This window comes from Chrysochloris asiatica, unplaced genomic scaffold, assembly GCF_000296735.1.
Source record: "Chrysochloris asiatica unplaced genomic scaffold, ChrAsi1.0 scaffold00222, whole genome shotgun sequence".
In the NCBI taxonomy this organism is placed as follows: Eukaryota; Metazoa; Chordata; class Mammalia; order Afrosoricida; family Chrysochloridae; genus Chrysochloris; species Chrysochloris asiatica.
The window spans coordinates 4562542-4588761 of record NW_006408740.1 but is presented as its reverse complement, the minus strand read 5'-3'; the positions used below and the strand labels follow the sequence as shown (position 1 = coordinate 4588761).

The 26220-nt window shown below is 41.3% G+C and overlaps 1 protein-coding gene across 2 annotated transcripts in view; it reads right to left on the bottom strand.

The window, feature by feature from the left end:
- Positions 1-4700, bottom strand: part of ETS1 (v-ets avian erythroblastosis virus E26 oncogene homolog 1) — a 79156-nt gene extending 74456 nt beyond the window's left edge. The window contains exon 1 of one of the 2 annotated variants that reach the window (XM_006873081.1): positions 4510-4700. In XM_006873081.1, the coding sequence (XP_006873143.1) occupies positions 4510-4591 (82 nt within the window). In that variant the 5' untranslated portion in view covers positions 4592-4700. The remainder of the gene's footprint in view (positions 1-4509) is intronic. The other variant, XM_006873082.1, reaches the window with a different exon arrangement.
- Positions 4701-26220: the final 21520 nt, after the last annotated feature.

The window sequence follows — 26220 nt, the reverse complement described above, 5'->3', positions numbered from 1 at the left end:
GCAGGCTCAGTATGTCTCTCAAAACAGCCCTCTAACACCACCACAGTCATGGGTTATTCATCCTGCTAACTAGGCAGGCATTTGCAATTACCCTGTCACTAACCACTGCAGCATTATCCGTGCTCTTTGAAATGAGGGAGACTTTCCAGAAAAATCCTGAGCTACACTAACCAGGTCTCAACTTTGCAAAGGGTCTGATAGAGCCCAGAGTACTTGGGCTCTGGGAAGCTGACCACAAGCTGCCTTCTCTCCTAGAGGGTTAAGATGCTTCTACTACAGGGTGGTCTGGCCTCTTAAAAAAAAAAGTTCCACAAAAAAAGAGCAATACAAACCAACCAAAAATGTGAGGAATGCAAGCTCTGCCAACCAAGTAAATAAATAAAATGTGAGATGCTTCATACTAACTGGACACTGTGCATTTCTCAATGCTGCATAATTGAAAAACTTGACTTCTCCATCAACCCTGAAAACATCCTCTCTGCCCCTAGTTTTGGTGGCCTTCCTGCTCTGAAACCACACACAACCTTCATCACCAAAAATAACTGATTAGTTCCTGTGCCTTTACCATAGCAGTCAGGACCTCAAATACTGCAACACCCTAACTGTTAACTGGCTCAAAGTGTATCCTCATGGGCTCAGAATGAAGATTCAGGGCATGAAATCTCAGCTAAGCAGGTGAAAAAGTTCCCTTTAACTTTACCCCTTTTTCCCTGTCAAATAAGAACTTAAGGGAGTGGCATTACACAGCCACCTCCCCTATGAACATGGTGAAGCTCCCTAGAAATTCTGCATTGGGCCATGTTTTGTGGATCCGTTTTCTAGTTAACTTTTAAATAAAATTTATTAGCTGTATTTCATACATAGTATCTGATCTAATCCTTATATCTACTCGATGAGATAAATGAGATAGATCTATTACTATACTCCTTTTTCCTAATACAAGAACTTGGACACAGAAAGATGAAGTAATTTGTCCAAAGCCATGCAGCCAGTAAGTGATGGAATTCGAACCCAGAATGTCAAACTCCAAAGTCCCTGATGGTAACCATAGTGAGTCATCCTGATAGCTTGGACTCAACACTAGGGAGAACATTAAAATCCTGGGCTGCCTCTGCCTCGTTTTTTGCCCATATTGATGAAGACACAAAGATTGACCATTTTGCGACAGAGAAAAAGTGTCTTTCCTTCTATTAGGTCAATACAGGTCCTAAGACAGACATCCTTTGCTGGGGTGGAAGGCCAGGGAAAAGACCGAACTGCTCCTGATGTTTCTCTTATACAAAAACAAACTTTCAGAATTAAAACAGCGGCTTTTCTCTGGGCATTACGTTCACCTCACCCAGAGGGTAGAGTAGGGCAGGAGAGGACAGATTAAGCAGTTTAGGAATGTATTTGCTTTGGCACCTGGTATCTGCCCCTCTCAGCAGGATCTACACCAACAGAGAAGATCAGAAAATCTCATCACTTTGTCGAAATCAAAATGGTATACCCCCACCTTCACACTTAACAAGGAAACTTCATTGTCAATGCTACTTCATAATATATGTTAGTTTGATAGTTAAACTGTCAACAATCTTGTAAAGTCTCAATATAGATGGAGAGGTAAATAAAAGTGAATAAAGACTATTGGTTAGGCCCTAGTCTCAAAAATAAATAAATAAAAAGAAATAACCCAGGTCTTGGACCCAGTCTCTCTTGTCTTGAGTGAGTATGGGGAGACAATATCCTGGTTTAATCATTCAAACCACATAAGATCCCAAGCTAGTTGTCTTCACACATAAGAAACAAAACAATCCAAAGAAACCATTGTAACAAATACTTATCTCACAGCTGTAGACACAAAGCCATGCTGTGAAAAGTTAAACTTTAAACATACGTCCTATATGGTCTGATGAGCAAAACAAATTCTTACTTAGCCAGATTGTCCTCCCACCAACAAAACACAAGCAGTACTAGCCAATGTTTCTTCCTTCTTTGCACCTGCCAGCTTTTAAGTCTCAACTGAAGTTTCTTTGCCAAGCTTTTCAAAAGTAACCTGCAATATTACTCAAGACAACATACATTGAGAACTTAGAAGTGGAGATTAATCTTACTTCAGGTACTGGCTTATTGGACATTCTTAGGTAACTTGCTTGCTTTCCCTGTTCCTCTATATCCCTCTCTGAGGTATGGGTATAGCATTCACATATAAGCTTCTAAAGTTCTACGGGGAAAAAATCAACTAAAGCTGAGTTATTATTTTCTGCATATATTTTCTAATTTCCTTAATTTTCCCAGCATAATACCAGTAATTAAATCCCATTAGAATGAATGGCAAAAGATGGCCTAATGTTTTTGACCAAGTGAAATTTTGATGAAGGTCACTTACAAAACCTGATCTGTGACTAGAAACCCTTTCCGAAAGAGTCAATGGAACAGCACTTACTATAATGGACTGCAGCATCAGGTCTTTCTCCATTTTACAGATGGGAAAACTAAGGAAAGTTACGTGACAGCACCATGCACTTAAATTTTCTAATGCTTAATATTAAATCAGAAAAGAAAAAAAAGTTGTTTTGGCTGTTTACTGAGATCTAAAACTTGTGTTACCATGGGCTCTTCCTTATTACCGCAAACATGTGAACTGACATATACACACAATGTTTCCCAGATGACCAAATCTGTCTCTCACCCATAAACACAGATAGCAACAAGCTATTCCTAAGGAAGGGACCTACTAGTTGAGTTTATCTTTGATGAGAACCATCCTTTCACTTCTTCTATGGACTCATATAGTTTGAATCAATTGTGACAATGAAAACTATTCTGGCCTCCTTGAACCCCTAAACACAGCCATTATAGTGACATCATTTATGATTGTAGCAATAAGTCACTGAAATGTCTCCACATTTCTAGTATGAGCCTTGCTCATACTGGTCTAGTTTGTGACAAGACACAAGTTTATTCCTCCTTAACCACACAGCAAGATCAGGCTAAATGTATGGGAGTCCAAGAGAAGAGACTATGACCAGTCTTTCTATTAACATTTCTGAATGACATAGTAGTATCAGTTCGACATGTTGAAAGTTTAAGTGGCTTAAGAAACCTTAAACATATCCCCTGAAGTCTTCTTGAAACCAAACAACAGTCTAACTAGAAAAGAATTTCTGCCTTAAGCAATATGCTCATTTAAGTTCTATCTATATATGGCAGGGGTGGGGAACGTGCAGCCCACGAAATCATTTGGTCTGGCCCAGCCAAACCAACTGCAATTCCAGCCATCACATTATAGGTGGCTAAATTTTAAATTGGGAATTTTGTATGGCCCACGAATGATGTTATAAATGTCCAAATGGCCCTTGGCAGAAAAAGGTTCCCACTCCTGCTATCTGGGATCAACTTGACAAAAACAACACAAAATTTGATAGAAACCTTATTGTTGACTTGGTATGTACTGTGCTGTGTATATTCTCAACAACAACAAAAGTAAAATATTTCAAAGGGTTAAAATAAGCAATTAATTATAGCAGAAGAGACAAGACAGTGTTAACTACAGGAAGCAGCAGCTACTTATTTGATACTCATATACTACAGAGTAGCATGTTGCTGGACTTTATTCGTTTCCAGAATGTATCACCTTCGCCTTACAGGTTTTCAGTTCCAAAATCATTAATCTCTAAGTATAGTTGGCTGTTTCCAAATCCTAAAAACAAGTATTTTTCCCTCTCAAACTGCTTTTGTTCCAGGAATTCTACAGGACAGGACATAAAAGACAATGCAATTTCTCTACTATCCCACTCCTCAAGTCCTTACAAATTAAATAGTTTGGACACCATCACAGCCAAAGACCAAAAGTCATGTTTGGTTTTGGGGTGTTTTCTCTCTTCTAACGGATCGCTGATACCAGAGAACAAATTTATGACAGATTAAAAACATGAGTAAAGTGAGTAACCTGCATGAATAGGCTTGGGACACTTCCCGAAGTTATGGGAATAATTTCATTTATCCCCGTCTCCCTGTCCTCAATACTGAAGAGAGGAGTTCGCAAGCAAAGCGACATGGGTTAGGGAGAATGGGGAGACAAATACTTGAGTATTTGAGGCCGGCTGGTTAGACTGTCTTTCTCTAGTTGTCCAAGGTCCTAGTTCAGCTCTAATTCTGGGGGATGCCAAGTCCAGGGATGATAACCTCTGAGGCAGAACCCCCTTAATATGAAGAACCCTTAATATGAAGAAATAAGGCCAGAGACTTGTCGCTTAACTGGGAAAATCAAAAAGCTGAGATGGGTTTGCTGGAAATTCTATAAGCTGTTTCCCCACTGTCCACTAAAACACAGCTGTAAAAATAAATACCCCCCAAAACCATGGGTCCTGGGACACCAACAATCCTCCCTCCTTCTCTCCGTTTCTCCAGCTGCCAACGCTACCCGCTCGGCACCATCTCAGAGAAGGGGACAGAGAGCGAAAGGGGAAAGAGGAAAGGACCCGTTCCTGCCTCAAACTGGTGCGGGGCCTTACAGTCACCACTCACCCGCGGAGGGGAAAAGCTCCAAGTCGACTTTCTCCGTCTTGATGATGGTGAGAGTTGGCTTGAGATCGACGGCTGCCTTCATGGTGCCAGCGAGACAGATGGAATTAGAGTGAAGTTTGCCGGTATTGTTGGTCTTGATCTTTTTAATGGGATTAGTAGCAGGGGTAAAGGGACAAGGGGGAGCAGACTTCCTTCCCTAAAATCTCAAGTCCCCACTAACAGCCCCGCACCTTCAACAGTGCACGCCCTCCCCTAGCTTCAGGGAAAGTTGGCACTTGGCGTCCCAGAAAGAGCGCTGCGTCCAGCCTACCGCACTCCGTCCCCCTTCCCCGCCCGTCCGCGCCCTCTCCACCGCGGCCCCGGGCAGGCTACGCGCTCATACGCTTGCTCTCTCACTACCCTTCGCCCGCGCTCTCCTACTAAGTAGGGCGTTTCTCTGAGGCAGGCTAGGCGCGGGCTCCGCGCGCCCGGGGCGAGGAGATCCGCGGGGTGGGGCCGGAGGAGGGGCCGTGGTGGGGCGGGCCGGGGACGGGCTTGGGCCCGCAACCAATCGCTGCCAGAGTCCCAGGGACTGGCAGGCCAGCAGGGCGCCCCCCGCCCACACACACACACACACACACACACACAGCCCCAGAGCAGAGCAAAGCTCGCTGCAGCCCGCGACAGCCCAGCTCTCTGTGGGCCAGTAGGGAGGGGGCGGGCCTGAACGCGCGGGGCTGTGGCACGGAAGGCGGCCTCGCCTCGGCTGCTTTCGGGGAAGTCCGTCTGATTCTCCATGCATTCTTTCGAGCTTCGTCAGCCCCTCCCGACCCCCCCTCATGGTGGCAGCATAGTTTTCCAAGTGCGTGTGCATCATTCATTCACAAAGAGTGACACACAGGACATGAGGCATAGGGACCACGCACGAGGTGTGCGTGAGGGAGGCGCAGGGGTTCCGTAAGCCAATGTCCTCAAAGAGCTCTGGGAAGACTGAACTCCATCCCATGAGTCCGGAGCAGGGACTGGGTTTTTGGAGGAACTTTTGAGAAAGGACTTGAGCTGAAGCTTTGAGTCGCTGCCCTCCATCAGGACCATGCTCAAGGCAATCTTCTGGAGACCCCAAAACAAAGGCCAACTTGTAACAAATGCTGTTACAAGTAAGGGACGGTAGCCCCAATCTGGAACCCAGTCTTGGCCTCCATAAGCTTCTAGTTTGTATGTTACAGCATTGTTAATGCTGTGGAGCCGGTTCCGACTCATAGAGATCTTGTACAGGGTTTCTGAGGAAGAGTTGGTGGGTTTGAACCACGGACCTTATGGTTAGCAGTCCAGCATTTAACCTATACCAGCAGTGATTGCATGAAAAAATCAATTACTATAAAGCCCATTCTGATTTTTCTCTCTCAAATTATCCTGATCCTCTAATGTCACCCATCACCAAAGCATCATCTTTCCCTCCAAAGACTCTCTACTAGATGTAACCAACAGTCCCTGCCACCAGCAAAACCACCACCATTGCTATGTTGTGGGATCAAGCACTGGACGGCATAGTGGATTTGAACCACAAGACTGGTGGTTTAAACTCACCAGCCACTCCTTGGAAACCCTACACAGGGTTGCTATGAGTCAGAACAGACTTGACAGTGCTTAACAACAACAACCATCAAAAAAGTAGCATCAAGCCCCTGGTTTTCATAATCATTCACAGCAGTTGTACAGAATCACAACACACAGTACCATTCCATTTGGGAACTCCAGGCACTTCAGACAATACAGCATGATCCCAAAGAATTCATGACTTGCCACCATACATCAGTTATCATGACTGAAGATTGTTTCTTTTAATCAACCAGTAAGTAGAGAGGTGCATATATAAGCATAGATTCACCCATAGTAGTACAGCTAGCACCAGGCACTGAGACCCTTCATTGATTAACAGGAGTCTTTCTGAACAACCCCAAAGAAAACTATTTTAATAGTGTTTCCTGGTTTGAATGTTGAACTCTCCATAATGTGTCTGATGACTCTGAATGCACCTGCTTATCCTCATCAAAACCCAGCGTTGTCTCCTTGCAGGTTTCCCACAGCAAATCAGGGGGAAAGCCAGGAATAGAAAATGAATCTCTGACTCCTGATTCAACCTCCTCATTACACCCCTCCTTCAATGGCCAGAGGAAAATATTTGTATGTGAGAGCCCTGATTTTTGAAGGAACAAAGACAGTTGTAATCCAGCTGTGTTTCCAGAGGTATGAGAAAACAATGCTTGCCCCAGATGACAAGAACAGGCACTTCTGATCCTGGGAAAATCTCAGAGAAACAGCTGATGAATAAATTGTGCATTTATACATCCAATTGAGCAGTCAAGAAAAGGATCTTGAACCAGCCCTGTAGCACTCACTATGAATACATCAGTAGAAGAATTGAGCAAATCAAGTGTTGCTTTGGGAAATTTTGTTTTGTTGATGTTGTTTTAAGAAAATGCTTGTATTTTTTAAATCCAAATGCTAGTTCTTCTCTATTTTCAAACACAGCTTCCTCAGAGTAATTCCATTCTCTCTCCCCAGTCTCCTCCTCAATTTTCTCCCCAAGCTAGTCTAAACACTGCTGCTAACATCCACCAAACTTAGACACTAAAAGAACCCACCATGATTAAACCATAAACACTTTCTACTCTAGAAATGAGGGGATGTGTTCCTTCTAATTCTTCAGCAATGACAACTCAATCAATCAATCATCCTTTCTAATCTAGCATAGGGGTTTAAAGGTACAAATTAAGGAATGAGGTGGGGTAAAGCAGAAGGATTATGGAGATAAGAGTCACCACAGACCTTCAGTAAAATTGCATCTAGATATTTTAATTACGAATATGTCTGTTACCAAAAGTTACGCAGCTTTGAATCTGTTAAAATGGCCCTTTGAACAATCAGCATCAGTAACAAAAAATGTTAAGGTCATGTGATGATGGTAATAGATGTGATAGTTATTATGTCTGTGAATGAATATATGTTGATGACAGAGTTAAGACATTCGTGTGAAAATGAAAGAACATTAAATGGAATGAAATGCTGCCTGGTCCTGTGCCAGTCTCATGATCAGTTGTGGATTCAACCATTGTGAGCCACAGAGTTTTCATATGACTGATTTTAAAAAATTAGATCTTCAGGCCTTTCTTCCTACTGTCTGGACATTTCATTGAGATCCATTGAGCATTATAGCAACACATAAGCCTCCACTGAAAGATGAATGGGGGCTATGCATAAGGGACATTGGCTAGATCAAACCAAGGTTTCCCCCCTGGAAGGTGAACATTCTACCACTGAACCCAAATTGTCCTTGTTATCTCAGTAAACTGGAATATATTCCTATACAGTAACTGAACATTTTACAGAAATAGGGCTTACAATATACTGATTTTTATATAGAAATTAAGTTAAATTTCCTGTATGTTTGGGATATCAACAATTCAATATATAATTAATTTAACCAATTTTGAAATTAAATTTGCATTCTCTTTAGGACACAAGTTAACTTTTCTAACTGTTCTTATGGACTTCAAATGAGATTTCTATCTTATTGTATTGTAAAAAACAATGTCCGTTGTCCAACACTTTACAGATGTTCCAGAAATAGATATTGAATACATGAACCATCAGCTTTCTGGTCACTATGGGCTCCTAGTTTGCCCACAATCCTTCCTAATTAAGTACATTTGATATTCTATGCCTATGGAGGGTGAACTAAAAAATGTCAGTGACTCAGCCTCTAGCCTGCCTTTTGTCTTTCCTGGCAGAGTGGAGTCTCCATTCTCCAGCCTTTGTGTTTACAGAGCTTCACTCATACATGTTTCCCCACCTGCAAAATGAGAGCAATGAGCCATGCCTTCCACCTACTCAAACAAGATATTCCAAGACCATATCTGATTTTTAAGGCAATAAGGGAGAAATCAATCCAGGAAATCTTCTTTGCTTTTTCGTATAGTGCAGAATTCTGATCCTCATCCACTTGGGAGAACACAGAATTGTATTTTTAAGCATTCCTTAAACTTCAACTAATTACATTCAGCCAAGTGCTGAGACACTTTAGACTAGGAATAGCATGTCAATGACATGGAGGCGGTTCCAACTCATAGCGACCCTGTACAGGGTTTCTCAGGCTGTAAATCTTTACCGGAGCAGAAAGCCTCATCTTTCTCCAGTGGAGCGGCTGGTAGTTTCGAACTGCTGAACATGAGGTTCACAGCTCAATTCATAACCACTACACTACCAGAGCTCCTTGGCATGTCAATAAGAGTCAAGAAAAGGCTGGGGATGGAAGAGAGACTATATATTACCAGCATTAAAAAAAAAAAAAAATCACCTTTATACAGAAATTTCTTCAAACACATGGGATACGTAACTGATCAGTTTTCTTCAACCTCAAAAAAAGTAAAAATACATCCAATTTAAAACAATAATTAAAGACCGATTTTATACCTCCAGAAGTGTTCTAGAGTACGTTATTTGTCTACTGTTAAATAGTCAGCATCTCCAGACCAAAGAATCTCTGAATTTGAGGCTAAAACAAGCTTTACTGAAGGTAGATGCAAAAATATTCAGACCACTAACGGCTAATCGAGAATGAGTTTATGAGTCACAGATGATTTACTGGTATAAATGTAAGATTTCAAAAAAAAAAAAGTCCTCAATTAACAACCTTTCTGAACTGCCTTTGTGGTCAGTCGTGTTTCTCTGAGAACAGGCAACAATCCCTGTCACATACAGAAAGGACTTGAAAGCTTAACTCTAAAGCTAGTAGTTTCTGTGTGATTAAGTTTCATCAGTAAAAAAGCATGCTGGATAGAAAAAGTGTCATGGCTTCTGTATCTACCATTAACAAGCAGCAATAAAGTGGAAACTCAGAGATAGGGAGAAAAATTAAAATAATTCTTAATTAAATTTGGCTGCCAAAAGGCACAGGGCCTTACAGTGAATTCAAGAACCCAGTCGGGATTCAGAACTGCTGTCTCAAAGACTACAAGCTGGTCTGTGACCTCACCATAGGCACTTAACCTTTTTGTGTCACAGCCACCGCTCTGTTTCAGGGAATGAAAATCACCCCTGGCTCTCTCCACCGTGCAATACAGACTCATTACCTATTGTTTAGAAGGTACAATAAACAATGAGGATAAGAGGAACTGCTGTTAGGAGACTAATGGGAGGAGAGGGGGAACAGGGAAAGCAATCTTGGGGGCAGACTTGCACCTGGAAATCTATTTTAAAAAACAACAGACTGTGGCTCTTTAATAAAAGAAACTGCAATTCAAGTTTCTATCTCAACAAATGACCAGTCCCTGGGGAGAGCAAACAGTTTGTGCTTGACTACTAACCTACAGGTTGGTGGTTTGAACCCACCCATTACACTGCAGAAGGCCTGGAAGTCTGCTTCTGTAAAAAGAGTCAAGGTGTGTCTCTGTGGGTTAATGAGCCTACCAAGGTTGGCGGTTCAAGTTTCTAGTCACTCCTCGGAAACCCTATACAGAGTCACTATGGGTCAGAATGGACTTGATGGCATTTAACAACAACAAACAATAGCAGAAAGAGTACAGCCACAAACCCTATGGAGAAACAAACGACTAAACAAACAAACAAAAACAAACAAACTTTATAGAACAGCTCCATACACGGGACTGCCATGAGTCAGAATCAACTGAAGGCAACAAGTTTGGTTGTTTTTGTTGGTGGTGGTTTTTAATCAACTTAACAAAGTCCCCATACAGGGTCACTATGAGTCAGAACCAACTCCCAGCACTGAACAACAATAAAAGGAGTCTGTGGATGGTCCAAATAGCTAACATACTCAGCTCCTAACCAAAAATTTGGAGGTCAGAGTTCACCCAAAGGCACCTTGGAAGAAAGATCTGGCAATCCATTTCTGAAAAATAAATCACTGAAAATCCTATGGACTACACCTCTACTCTGACACACATGAAATTGCCAAGAAAAGGAATCACCTCCATAACAATTGGTTTATGTTACATCAGTTTTCTCCTATTGTGGTGCTGTAAGATAAGCACTAGACCACAAGGTCAGTTTGAACCACAAGGTCAGCAGTTCAAACTCACCAGCTGCTCCTCAGAAACCCTGTATAGTTTGAATTGGAACTGACTCGACAGCACTTACCAATAACAAAGAACTCTCCTGAGGCCCATTTCCCCATGTTTAAAGTAAGGATAACAACAGTTTCCACCCTGTAGATTTGTTTGAAAGACTGACATAATGCATGCATTGCACAGTGTCTAGCTCAGAGAAAGGCTGGATAAAATGCTATTAGAAACCTTCACATCTAGCCCTGCTACTTCTTAGTGAAAAAAACTGAGTTCAAGAGATACTAGGTCGTTTTACCCACAACCACAGGGCCAGAAGAGGCAGGTTCACTGCTAGCACCAGATCCCCCAGATGCAATACTTTCTGTGGCCTCTCCTTACGTTCACAGATGTCACTTTTGCAGAAGTCACTGCATTCTGCTTGGTCTATAACCAGACACCCTTGAGACACAATGCTGGATATGATATACACAGGAAAATCTAGGAGATTAGACTCAATTTCTAGAGCTCTAACACTCTTCTCTGAACTGTATATGTTGTCTTAGGGCAAGTGTATTGCAGGATAACCACACTATCATTCCCTCTGGGAGACAGCTTGGTATGGGCTGTAAGGAGAAAAAAGGTCTGGGTTGGATCTCTTGCTGTCTACAGTTTCTTTAAACTATAATTATGAACCATTCAACTGCATCTGCAGCCCCAACAATGTGGGATGGATTGGCCTAATCCACAGACCAAGCAACATTTTCAAATCCCCTAGTTTAGACATCACGTATTCCTCTTGCAGCAAATCAGACTCTACTCAGAAAAAAAGGCTAGGAGCTGCCAATCAAGGCTACAAAGTTCCTCAGGCTTCCTCCACACCCAGAGTCAGCTTGCCTCCCTGAAGGCTAGTAAGCTTATTTCCTGGGATTGTTGCTCCCTCCTGGTCCATGATAATGTAGAAAGCAGGCTACCCTACAAGCCTTTGGCGATTATGCAATTTGGATTCAGTTTAAATTGTCCTAAATTGCCCTCAGAAGGAGGTAAGTAGAGTGATGGCATTAGCACAGATGGTGGGAGAACCAATGTGTTTTAATTACCTAATAGAAACTGAAGACCAGGTTCCTACCGAGGAGCACCATCACCAGAGAAGCAGCATCTTGGGCTGCTCCCCAGGCTGCAGGTAGAAGTCTTCCTCTGATTTTACCCAGCATTTCTCTTGAGTTCCAAAGTCAACACCAAATTCCAAAGCAGATGTTCTCTGCAATTGTGGTTTGAATCTTAAATTAAGATAATTTCATTATAGAATCTTTCTTCTCTCCACTGCCCTCTTTCACTTTGAAGTGCCAAATCAGTTGCCCCAAAGGGACTAGCATTTACCTCCCTAGAGATAGAGTTGCAGAGAAGGGTGGAGAGTCAAGTAGAGGAAGCAGATAACACTAGAAGAAGAAATAGCACTGGCAGGAAAAGGGAGGATAGTACCGGAGGAAGCTAGAGAAAGGGCCTTCTCTAAGAACAATGGAAGGGTTAGGGGAGGAGGGAAAACAGGGAGGTAGAGCCACAGTGATTTTATGTCCCTCTCATTCTGAGACTTAAATCCCCAAGATACTAAAATGGAATTAAGGCTTGGAAACGGAGTCTTGGTGTGACACTGTGGTTTAATGTGCCATACTGCAAAGCCATTTGAACTGTAAGGTCGGTGGTTTAAGCTCACCAGCCACTCCTTGGAAACCCTATACAGGGTCACTTTGGGTAGAATCTGACTGGATGGTACTTAACAACAACAACAATGTATCCAGTATCTTCACAGAACCAATTTAATAATCCTACATAACCAACAGACACGGAACTACAAGAGAACAAGTCAATGAGACGCCTTCAGAAGCAGCAGAAGACACAGGGTGGAAGGGAAGTGAAAGGGTCTCATGAGGTCACAGAAGATGCAAGGGAGGGTCAGACTGAAACAGACACAGAGGGTCTTTCTCATTTTCTTCCCTACATGAATATTTGCTTGTAAGCAGACAGTTTTCCCTCTATCAGAAATTTTAACCCTATCCCCACAAAATACCTCATTTCTGCCTGCAGTCTGAGTGTGTCCCTAGTGTATGTTTGAATATGCATGTCCCTGAAAGCAGTGTCCAGTGTTCCTCATAATAACCCAATAATGTTTAGTTCAAGATAGTAGGGGCTTAATTATGTTGAACAATTTAATTAATAAACATATAACTTTCTAAACTTCCAAAGATGGATACCTACAGGAAAATAAAATATCACTAATCTTTTTGTTTGTTCAGTGTGAGATTCAAAGCTGTCCAAAGTTTAAGACTACTGAGTTAACCAAGTGACTCTTTTATATAACATTTTATTCGGTGTTTCCCATCTTCTCACTTCTATCTACTTAAAGGAAAATGTTGCCTATGGTTAGCATATGCATTTTATTTTTCATTTGCATATATACAGGTATTGTTGTTGTTAAGTACCGTGGAGTCTGTTCCAAATCTTAGTGACCCTGCACAGGGTTTCCAAGGCTGCAAATCTTTACTGGAGCAGAAAGCTTCATCTTTCTCCTGCAGAATGGCTGGTAGTTTCAAGCTACCAACCTTGAGGTTAACAGCCCAATTTGTAACCACTATGCTACCAGAGCTCCTCATATATACAGGCACAGATACATTGAAAAATGGCATTTGTTGTGCCACAAAGCAAACTAATTGTTTATTGTTGTTGTTCAGTGCTGTCAAATCGGTTCCGACTCATAGCGACACTGTATAGGATTTCTGAGGAACTGCTAGTGAGTTTGAACTGCTGACCTTGAGATTAGCAGTCCTGTGCTGATCCTACACCACCACACCAGGACTTGGTCAGTCTTAATATTTTATGGAGTACAGCTTATATTTCTAAGACTGCTGCTCAGAAGTGGCCTTCAAGAACTTTTAAACTTCAAGTTTAAACTTTACTTCACTGATTGCCTTAAAGGTATGGCTGTATAATTGCTATATTCATTATCTACGAGAATATCCAGGAAATGTATGAACTGAACCTAATTTTTGCCAATTTTGTGGTAGAGAATAGACTGTTAAAGGTATCATATGAAGAGCTCAGGGCTTGTTTACAAGTCTCTACCTTCTCAAATTTACTATAATTGGTCAAGTCCTCAGAAGCAATGCATTTTGAGATGTATCTTGTTGCCTTACAATAGGAAGAGGATAGCTTGGGGTGGAAATGGAGTTGGGAATGAGCTAAGAACTCTGATAGCAATAGTGGTTATGAGTCGGGCTGCTAACCAAAGGTCAGCAGTTTGAAACTACTAGCCGTTCTGCGACAGAAAGATGATGCTTCTGTAAATACAACCTTGGAAACCCTACCTAGGGTCTCTAGGAATCAACTCCATTCCATAGCATACCACCACCAGGGATAGAGTAAGGATAGAGATAGGTAAAGAGTGGAGGTGGGAATGGGGAGGGGAGGGAGAGTCCACCAAGCCTCTACAACCTAGTAGATAGCACAGAAGCGTATAAAGAAGGCTAACCCCAATTCCTGGCTGGTTTTTGATAAATTACTACTCCCTACACTTAATTATTTGAACCTGAGAGTAGATAACCAAAACTTTGAACGTGAAAAGCTGGCTGATCTTAAATCTTGGCTGGAGTCTTTCACTGCTAGTGATGAGGAGAATGAACACACGTCATTTTATATCAATTCCTCTAGGTCCATATAATAGTTCCAAGAAAAAACTGAATGCGTCATCCTAAGAACACCTTACCATCTACCACTCGCCAATAAATCTAACATTCTTTGAGTGCATCACTACAAACATTTCAGTCAGGGATCACCTCCTATTTTAAGGACCCTTCACTGCACAACATGATTAAGTTCTAATGAATCAATACCAATTTTACCTTGACCAATGTTAAGTCTTAGCAGCAGAAGATCTGAAATGCACAGCACTTGGAAATTCTTGCGCTATTTCTTATCTCATCTTTTGCACACCCTCCTAAAAAGCGTGTATAGAATTTCCATTTTGTGACTAAGCTGGAATATAAAACCATAAAAGAATATAATTTAGAATTTACTGTGCATCAAACATGCAACTGATGTAAAGTTGACAGATGAAAATAACTTCCAGAAAGGATATACAGCTTCTCTGGAATTTCGGCTCACAATTAATTCTCTTCTCTTAAAGGCCCCAAAGTGATGCATTCTTTTTAAGTTTCCCAAAAGCCAGCTGTGCTCCCTTCATATCGTCATGCATCATCACTTGGGGAAAAGTGGGAAACTAGTGGATGGTCTGGTGATGACGCTGGAGGTGGAACAAACCCCAGCTCACGACTCATCTGTCTCGGCTGGCTCCTGTGCAATAAAACACATCTTGCTTCCTTTGAGTTAGTGAAGGGAGAAGCAAAACTAAATATGTAAAGTGCAAAAAGGCACCATTTAAATGGTGAGACCAGGGAAACACTCTCAAACCTCCAGGGTTGGATGATAGGTAGCATGGAAGAATTTTTAAAAGTAGAAAATAGAGACGCTCTTTCTTAATGGCAATGTATTTCATCAGATTGATCAGAAACATGTGTTTTCCCCAGATTGGGAAACCATCTTGAAAGACTTCATCACAAAAAGGCCTTGGGTGGAAGCATCACAGGGGACCCATTGGGGAAGAGAAGGGCGGGAGATGCAGCTGGGTGGGGAACTGGCAACAGACTGTGGGAGGAAAGAACAAACGGCAGTCAGCTCTCTGGTGGCAGGTTCCCAGGAGAGAACCCTTTCCAGGAATTAAAAATTCTAAATAATGTTGAGAATTTTTAAAAATCAAAAATATTATGGTCTTTTCTTTCAGGGAATTCCACACATTGAAAGAGACCAGATGGCTGCCTACAACCACTCCAGATCCAGAAAAGGCCCAGCATCTTTACACACACCCCAATTTTAGTGAGCTCACTCTTTTCTCTAGTGGAGACGATATTTTAAAATTGAGTTGAGGTTTGGAAATAAGGACACAATTCCAAATAAATACTCCTGCTCCCATTCAAAAATCTGAGGTTTCTTACCAAATGAAATACCAGGCTTTAGCTACCTGACTTTACAAATGCACTTAAATTCTATATTAACTGTGGAAGCAATATAGTAGTGATTGAGAATATATATTGTGGCAGCTGACAGACAAGAGTTCCACTTTTAGCTTAGCTATTCTCCAGCTGCCAGTCCTTTGACCTCAAAATACCTCAGTTTCTTCATCTGTAAAATGGCATTAACAATAGTGTTCACCTCAGAGTTGAATATAAATGAAATAATGCAAAGTGCTTTCCACCATACCTGATGAAGAATGGTGACTCAATAACTCTTAACTATTATTATTAAATAAAAGAATCCAAATTTAAATTCATTATGAGCATAACATTTCATGGAATTAAATCAAAGCTGAGGTGTATGGATGGGATTCTCATGAAGAGATTAGGAGGTAAGAGTCTCTTTTTGGTGTATGTCATTAAAATAAATACAAAATAATAAAGCTTATTTAGACCTAAATATGCAAATCACACAAATCCTGACACTATCCCCTTGGATGAAAGGCGACTACAATTCTCATCATACCGTATGAACTAAGGTTATAGAAGTTCTAACCATATGCTCACAGTTACATTACAAATTAGTAGCAAAGAGAGGAAAGTACACTCTCTCCAATTCCTTTAAACACTGGATTTTTCCCTTTCTGAGTTGTAGTTTGATATTCATTCAACGATTTTGTATACACTGAGCAAAACAGAACCATCTGAAACGATAGGCCTCACCATTTAGCTTTCAAGATGGGAAATAATTTAATAGAATCCGATGTACTGTCCAAACCATGCTGAGTACCATGACAACTGTGGCATCCAATAAACCCAGACTCTCATAAGGTTGTACACTATTGAATTCACTCCCCCGAAATCTTTTTTGTTTAATTATCCCATCTTATGTTTTCCCTTGACTCCTTCTTTTCTCCAATAGCAAAAAGTTTTCTAACGGCTGTAAACCCGAACCCCTAGGCATCTCTAATCATGCATATATATGTATTTTCCTCACAGAGTTCTGGACTAATGTATCACTCCCTCAACTTGGACTTCCCTCCAGAGTGCACATAGTCTTTCACTTCTATCTGGATTTCAGATGAAGCACTGTATTTGCTGGTGTCAACAATGTGTATTGACCAGTTGCCCCCAAACATTCTCGCTGTTGTTCAGTGCCATTGAGTCAGTTCTGTCTCAGAGTGAACCTGTGTAAGATTTCAGAGGAGTGGCTGGTGGGTTTGAACTGCCAATCTTGTCCTACAGTGCCACATGAGTTCTCCTAAAAACACCCTAGAGAAAGGTATTTCATGTTGTCCTTTCCACTACCAGTCAGAGCCACCAATGCTCTTAGTATTGCCCTCTAGCAATACACACTTTGCTATTTCAGCTACATTAATTTGCATTCTGGCCCTGCCAGCACCTGGCACGTAGCCATGAGGACTGGCAGCATGGGGCACACATAGTCTCATTAGATGCCCACTCCATTTTTGCAAGATCAATGCTGAATCACTGGAATAACAGACTTAATTGATTTTCTGGGGGTGTTTAATTTAGTCACTGCCCCTCATTTCTAAGTTGATTAAAGTGTAGCTTTGCCTTTTCCAACAGCCTAGAAAATAAAAGATGGGAAATCCTCAAATGTGCACAGGGCTGGATCCCCTCACTTTTTTCTTTTTTTTGCCAGTGACTTTGGGGAGATTTGGGCACTGATCCTGCATACACAGTACAGTTCTTGTTCTTCTTTTCTCTACAGAGGAGCCTTGAATAGCTCTGTCTAAAATTATAAGCAGGGGCAGCCCTAGGCTCCAAGAGATCAGAGCCCTCATGCTGAGATGGAACAAAGACCCTGCTTTTTCCCAACAATTAGCTCTGCAAAAAGGACATCTATCTCCCTCTATTAAAACCACCACGTGCCTTCAAGTCAGCCCATTGTGAAGCTAATTAAATAACACGCCTCTCTCCCCATGCAGGTCTCCTGATTAGCTCTCCTCTGATCCAAACCTCTGCAAAGGTTCCAAGTCCTCTATCACCAATTGCTAGCAGTTGAAACACCACCCTTACCAATAATGTTGAGTTTGTTCATGTATCTATCATCACCAGTAGCTCAGTCTCTTGTCACTTCTAGTTTATATGGTGGTGGTGGTTATGTGCCATTGAGTTGGTTCCAATTCATAGCGACCCTGTATAGGGTTTCTGAGACTTAAGTCTTTACGGGAGTAGAAAGCCTCATCATTCTCCAGTAGAGCAGCTGGTAGATTAGAGCTACTGACCTTGAAGCTAGCAGTGCAACTCATAACCCACTATGCTATCAAGGCTCCCTTTAGCTTATACACATAGATTTAAAAATTATATTGTTTTAAAAAATAAGTCATTTGGCCTTGAGTTGAGAGAGAGAACAGGAAATATTGACTGGTCTGAAGTTTTGGGAGACATGTTAACTCCTGAGCCCAGGGTCACTGACCTAGCCAAGGAAGGCTAAGATTGAGAGTGAAGTGCCCAGCTGGTCTGAAGTTGGGGAAGGTGTGCGAGAACTCCCAAACATGAGGCTAGTACCCGTTTGACCTAGCTTGGATGGCTTGCTGACCAGAACTTGACCAGATGACGATAAAGAAGTTTGCTACAATTTGATGAACTGGACCTTTGCTTATGGATGTAGTTCAAAATTTCAACCCAAAGGGAATTATTCTTCATATAAAGCATCCAGCTTGCCTTCTTAGTACACTGGGCGATAGGGATGGAAAACTTAGTCGTTGTTGTTGTCATGGAGTAAGTAGCAATCCTGTATAGAGTTTCCGAGGAGTGGCTAGTGAGCTTGAACCACTGACCTTGCAGTTCAAACTGTCTCCGTCCAGTGCATTAACCCACAGAGCCACACCAAGACTTTGGTTGGAGGTGAGGGGATAGCTATAAAGGCACTAAGTGGTTGGCTTATAAGCTTTCATGAGTGTGCTTAGTTTCAGACAAGGTTGGATAAGGTAGAATCCCCACTGAATAGTTTTCCTCTTGTCCAGACAGGTCTGGTGAAAGGGGATGGGGGAGGGTGAGAATAGGATTTTATGATTCAGTAGTAATTGTTATCATGACTAATTGTGATCATCACAACTGTAAATGTAGAAGATGTGAAACTAAAAAGGGGGAGTAATTAATCTTTCATTTCAGGACAAAAGGACCCTAGGACCATCAAAAGGGAAGAACACGAGTGGAGCATGGGATCTTAACCAGAAAAGCAGCAACAGCAGAGACAGTGTCAGAAGCGATGGCATGGCATAGAGAGATAGAGCAGATGAGGACATTAGACCCATGGAATAGAGTCTGACTTGCAAAATGTGTCCTTTGGATATTTAAATAACTATATCTATTTCTGTGCAGTAGGTGTACAAAAAAAGGGGGGGGAAGATAGAGGGTAGATACTGCAAACTGATGGTACATGAAGGGGATTGTAATCATTGCAATGAAACAGTATGATTTGTTGAATGTAAAACTGATGATTTGCCTTGTAAACTTTCACTCAATTCACAATAAAACCTTAAAAAAAAAAAAAAAAAGTCATTTGGGAAAGCAAAAGTTTCTGTCAAGATAGAAAATCTTTGGTGGAATTCACTTACAGCACAGTGGGAAAGTATTGCAGCTGAGAGAGATTGTGAAGGATTTTCACAAAAGATGCAGAACCTGGGTAATACATGATGGCCAGAAGGAGTCCTCCACTCTATACTATGCAGGAGTACTCAGACCTCTGAAAGGTAGAGCACAGCTTCTTGGAAAGGTGGTATATAGGGAAGCAGACATAGAACAAACATTTGGAACAAGTTCTGGTTTTCTGGCTTTTTAAATGGTATAAAAAATAGTATGCTGTCCCTCAGGTTAAATTCCTTCAAAAACTCTTTACTGCCAATAAGACAAAAATCCACTGAACGCTGTTAATATAATGGGTTATGCCTTGGGATACTAACTGCAAAGGGCAGCAGTTAGAATACATCAGTCTTTCAGCAGGAGAAAGAGGAGGCTTTCTGCTCCTGTAAAGATGAAACCCTAAGCATAGTTGTTAGGAATCAGCATCTACTGGATGGCATGCAGCAGCAGCCACCTTTCATCCAGGAATCCCTAAATGCAAATCAAGGCTTTGAATCAATTTCTTCTGGTTCACCCACCTGCTGAGATTTTGCATTTCCACCCAAAGATACGGGAGTCCTGGTGTGGCACTGTGGGTTAATGTGCAAGAAAGCCGTTTGAACTGCAAGGCCAGTGGCTCAAACTCACCATCTGCTTCTTGGAAACTCTATACAGCGTCTCTGTGGGTAGGAATCCACTCAACGGCACTTAACAAGTAAAGCACTGGTCTACTAACCGCAAGGTCAGCAAGGTCAGCAGTTGGAACCATCCAGTTGCTCCTTGGAAGCCCTATGCAGGGTCCCTATGATTCAGAAACACTTAACATATACAATGTTGTTTTTGTGCCGTGGAGTCGGTTCCGACTCATAGCGACCCTACGCAGGGTTTCCGAGGCTGTAAATCTTTACAGGAGCAGAACGCCTCATCTTTCTCCCGCGGAACCACTGGTAGTTTCGAACTGCTGACCTTGCAGCTCGCAGCCCGATTCGTAACCACTACGCTACCAGAGCTCCTTTTAACATATACAATAACATATGTTGTTGTTGTTGTTGTTATGTGCTGTTGAGTCGGTTCCGACCCATAGCGACCCTGTACAGGGTTTCCGAGGGTGTAAATCTTTACAGGAGTAGAATGCCTCATCTTTCTCCCACGGAGCAGCTGGTAGTTTCAAACCCCTGACCTTAAAGGTTCGCAGCCCGATTCGTAACCACTACGCTACATCATAATTTACATTTTAACACATCCCACGTGGCTCCTATGTATACATTAGAATGTAGATATGATTCAGTATGGTGGTGGTGGTAGTGTGCCATAGAGTTTGTTCCGACTCATAGCGACCCTGTATAAGGTTTCTGAGGCTGTAAATCTTTATGGGAGCAGAAAGCCTCATTTTTCTCCCGTGAAATGGCTGATGGTTTCAAACAGCTACCAGAGCTCTGGAGTAGAAATGCAACATTTTAGCAGGGGGTTAAACCAGTTAAAAGCCATTGTGCAAACAGTTAAGATAAAAGCTTGGCAGTTCATATCCACCTAAGAGCATCTGAGAAGAAAGGTCTGGCAATCTATTTCCAAAAGATCACAGATATCAAAAAGCCTAGGTAGTAGTTCTACTCTAGCAAACATGAGTCAACTCCTCTCTCACTGGCTGCCTTTCAGCTGCATTTCACCTTCTTTCCCACAGAAGCACCTTGTTCTCCAGCACCCTGGGCTTGTTGATATCCCTTGAATATATTCTAGTGAATTACACTTTTGTAAATTTGTATGGGCCTTTCTTTTGTTACAAATCCCTGATCAACCTTTCCCACTCATTCTTAAGACTCAGAAGCAAATACCACCTTCCCTGCAAAGGTTTCCCAGAACAACCCAGATAAAATCAGGTACTTCCTCATCTGCACTCTCACAACACTCCAGCATCTGGTGTAACACTACATTGCTGAAATAATTTGAGCTCCTTAAGGGCAGAAACCATACTCTGTTCACATTAGAACGTCCAGCTTAAATCACAATAATTTAGACGTAGCAAATGCATTGTAAGTGTTGATAGAACACTACTGAATAAATGAGTAAGTTAATGAAAAATGAATGAATGAAAGGAACAACCATTTCATATTAAATGTGATGTGGGATGGTAAATTCAGTTCTACTTTCAGCTTCACTACAGATGGCTTATAGAGTTTACAAAAAGTCATTATTCTAAGTTTGTTCACCATATAAGATTATCACATTTCATAAACACAAACACACACTTTTCAGATGCAATATTTTTTTTAATAATAAAAAGGGAAGGTGACTAGACCAGGTGTTTCCTAAATCTATTTAATAGTTCAGAGCTTAGTATTTCAAACTAACACCTGTCTGATGTTTCTAGTTCATTAACTCTTTAGATCATACAAACCTTTCCTACAAAGTGTTTTTGAAAAGTCTTACCAATCTTCTTGGACATCCATATAGATGAGTGGACTACTGAAACATAAACTATTTCCATATACAATTTATGTTTGTGATGAAATGCTACTGGGCTTCAAAATTAGCAGGGGGGGAAATTAAGGCACTAGAAAAAACAGATTTTGAGCTCTGCCAAATCCCTTAACATTTAAAAGTAGCCAAAGTCATTGAATAATTCCCATCCCTAAGACATAAAGCCTTCTAGCAAACATCACTGTCTAATGATTCTTGTAAAATTTCAATGCACTGCATGACGCAGTTCTTTCCTCAGTGTTTTACCAGCTCGACCTCAGCTTTTAAATGATGTATTTTCCTAGTTGTTGAAGGTACTTTCCATGTAGGCAGAGATGTCAAGGAAAAAAAACACAGAGAAAGATACCATGAGCATGCGACAATAAGGAACCGTAGTAGAGCTCATGCCCTCCAACCTGACACTAAGGGAGAAAACACTGCCATTCAAGTGGCAGTCACCATGTTCCTGCAAACCTCCAACATGCTAAAATGGAATGCCCATTTTATAATGGTCATAATGGACTGGAAGCTGCTAAATTAGGCACAGGCTGGCAAGAAGCTCTTTATTACTCTCCTTTACCACAGTTGGCCTCCAATATCAGATCTTTTTCAAGAAAGACTAATTCAAGATCTTTAAGATCTGTGGAAATATGTGGAATAAATAAACACAAATAGAGATATACTTTTATAGAGATTTGACTCCCCAAGATACAGCTTGTTGTTGTTGTTGTTGTTAAGTGCCGTCGAGTCGGTTCCGACCCATAGTGACCCTGTACAGGGTTTCCAAGGAGCAACTGGTGAGCTTGAACTGCTGACCTTGCTGTTCAAATGGCTTTGCAGTCTGGCGCATTAACCCACAGCGCCACACCAGGACAACTTAGCATAAATAAAATCAGTCATTGTTGTTGTTGTTGTTAAGTGCCATTGAGTCGGTTCCGACCCATAGCGACCCTGTACAGGGTTTCCGAGGGTGTAAATCTTTACGGGAGTAGAAAGCCTCATCTTTCTCCCGCAGAGCGACTGGTAGTTTCGCACCGCTGACCTTAAGGTTCGCAGCCCAATTCGTAACCACTACACTACCAGAGCTCCTTAAAATCAGTCATTAAGCATGTAAAACATTACACCTGTTGAATTACAAAGGGCAGATCAAATGAGCTACCTGACAAAACAGAACCATTAAACAAAGTGAAGCAAAGTACGTGGTAGAAAAATAGAGGAATGTTGCTGTTAGGTGCCATCAAGTCAGTTCTGACTCATAGTGACCCTTTATAGTTTTTCCGAGGAGTGGTTGGGGGGTTTGAACCACCAACCCTGTGTTAGCAGACCAGTGTTTATTCTACAGCACCACACCAGGACTCCAAATAGAAATATCAGATGCATATAATCTGTGAGTATTAATCAAACAGTAAGACCATAAGATAAGAAGTATGTATTGTAAATGTTAAGTGCAGTCATGGTAACATTGAGTATAATACGTAAGCTGTCAGTGTTGTTAATTGCTAGCAGTTTGGTTCTAACTCATAGTGCCCCTGCGTAGGGTTTCCAAGCAGTGGCTGGTAGGTTTGAACAGCTGAATTTATCCTATAGCACCACACTAAGTACCTTGAATAAATACAATAATTATTAATAAGATCTTATAAGATAGTACTGGGCTGCTAACTGCAAGGTTAATGGTTCAAACCCAAAAGCCTCTCTGTGGGAGAAAGATGAGGTTGTTTGGTCCGTAAAGATGTAAAGTCTCTGAATCTCTCAGGAGAAGTTCTACTCTATTCTATGGGTTCACTATGAGTTGGAGTTGGCTCAACATAGTGGGGTTTCGGTGTAGAATAGAATACATTATGTGGGATAGAAATGGTTGCTTTAAACCCAATTGAATTTTTAGCATTAATAGAATTTTTGAACAATAATAATTCAGACAAATCAAGACAGCAAGAGACCTCTCATTAGGAGGAAAAAGCTCAGAATTGACTGTAGGGAGCAGCCTTGTTGATAGTTCATGTCAGTATACTCCAGTTAGTAGTTTATTTAAGCAACAACCTCAGAAGTAAGTTCACCATGTAATTCTGCAAACTAAGTCCCTTGGAAGAGCAGTTAGGAGACATACATTTCACCTCGTCTTTATAGATTTTGGGTTGTTTTAAATGCTCAATGTGCCAACCCTCAGAACTAAATGTAAATAAGCATTACTCCTTTACTCAAACAGAAATTACAGTGATACACAAAGTCATAGAGCACTTCAATATTATCTCTCAGTACCTTGAAGAAATAGCTAGAAGGAAGAGTATGCAGTCCAGCCTTTCCATACGTATGCATCTGTCCAGAGTGTAAAGAGTCTCTTCAGTGTTTTTCACAACTCTGATGCAAGTCATCTATGCAAAGTGCTGATATTAGCTCAACAACTTCAAATTACATGTGTCCAAAATCTTACCTACCACTCAAAGAAAGATGTTTAAATGGAGTTTTCTCCTGCTAAATCTTTTGTCCTCATTTATTGAACTTCTTAATAAACCTTTGTCTTAGACTAGGTTCTCTAGAGAAGCAAAACCAGTGAAGCTTACAAAGAGAAGTTTTTATCAAGGAAATGGCTCATTACGGTTACAGAGGTGGGTTAGTCTCAAGTCTGTAGGTCAGATGTCAGGTTGGAGACTTCTGACACACATAGCTCCAGGGTTGATGAACCAAGACCAGCAGGTTAAGTGGCAGACAGGTAGGTTGGATAAGAAAGAAGGCAGGCTACTGATGACTCCCAGGATTGGTAGGCAATAGAGCAGGCCGCTAGCTCAAGTTCAAAGAACCAGAGGCCAAATGATGAGCAAGATGCAGGATCCAGACCCAGCAGTAAGCAAACATGTTTTGCCTGAGTATCTAATGTATTGGAAGCAGGGTACACTCCTGAGGAAGCTTCTTTTCAATTGATTTAAGCAACAACATCAGAAATAAATTCACCGTGTAATTCTGCATCATTATAGCAGATCTCACCATAGAGGTAACTGCACTGTATTAGATTTCATTATGAAGAAGCTCTGGTAGCTTAGTGGTTATGAGTCAGGCTGCTAAGCTCAAGGTCAGCAGTTCGAACTACCAGTCATTCCACTGGAGAAAGACGAGGTTTTCTGCTCCAGTAAGGATTTACAGCTTCAGAAACCCTATGAAGGGTTGCTCTAAGTTGGAACCAGCTCCACAGCACAAAACCACCACCATCGTGGTGGGGAATAACTACATCTCACCTGCCAAACCACTGAGAATCCTGGCGCAGTCAAGATGACACAAAACTTAAACTACCACACATTTTATGTACCATAATACATCAAAGTCACTATTCTCCCACCAAGAATGTATGTGGGGAGGAGAGAGAGGAAAGGCGTAGTGTAGTGGATGTTGCACAAATTCCCACCAATGTCCATTGAGAATAGGAGCAAGCTGAGTGTCACTAGTGTGTGAAGAGAGTAGGATTCCAGGTTCTATGTCTGCAAGAGTTCAAGGCTAAAGTAGAGGAAGAGTGACAATGGTGTTGGGAATTGGGGAAAAGGAGAGGAAGGACTCAGTTCCCTTCCCTTGGGAGCTAAAGAGCAAGGGAAATTGATATGAAGTAAACTGCCCTGTTCCGAATGTTGTTCCCTGCTCCGCATCTCCCTGCAGCTGCAGCAGGAAAACCAGAGGGAAGCATTAGAAAAACAGCAGCTGGTCACAAAACAGCTTCCCCCCGCCCCCCTATTTATACATTTATATTGGGGCTTTGCAATAACATGTTCCAGTAGAAGCTTCAAGACTAGTAGGATATAGCATTAAAAATGCACAAACAATACATTCAGGGAAATTATCTATTGTTCTAAAGTTACATAGCTTATATTCTTCACCAAAGGGCCAAGTGGAAACCTGCAAGAAGGGAGAAAAGACATAGAGGCAAGAAGAAAAAGAGGGCAACGAAGATTTGGTGGTTTGATCACAGTTACAATATGTATACACACCTCCAAACAAATGGGGTAGTCCCACTTTCCTTGGATTCACAGAGCTTATTCAATACCTCAAGATGCCCAAGCCAAATATACTAATTTTACTGAAAATCATGTAGATGGTATTGTCAGACGTGTATACGGTGATTGTCAGACAATTGTTAATGACTTCCTTTAAAACAAATATTCAAAGTTAAGATACGAAAAGTGAAAAAGAAATATCAATATTGATGTTTAGGGCACATAAGCTTGCATTAAATGAGACTTCCACGAACAACTTATGAAATTATCCTAAAAAAGTCTGATTTTTTTTTTTTCCTTAGAGTTCACAATATGCTGAAGTAAATGAAAAATTAAATACTTTTGTTTTTGTTCAATTGTAATATAGGTACTTAGGGGAGGGTGTTAAGGTTTCTATCTATCCAGATATGAGGAAATTGATAATCACTTAATTTGACCAGAGTTTTGGATTTTGTATTCTTCATGAGTTATACATGTAATGAGAGTGTTATATTGGCTGTTTTTCCTGGTTGACTGTTCTTTCATGTAACTTTGTTCAATCAGAGTGTTTAGTACTAGCAATGGGGTCAAGCTAACTGAGCTCAA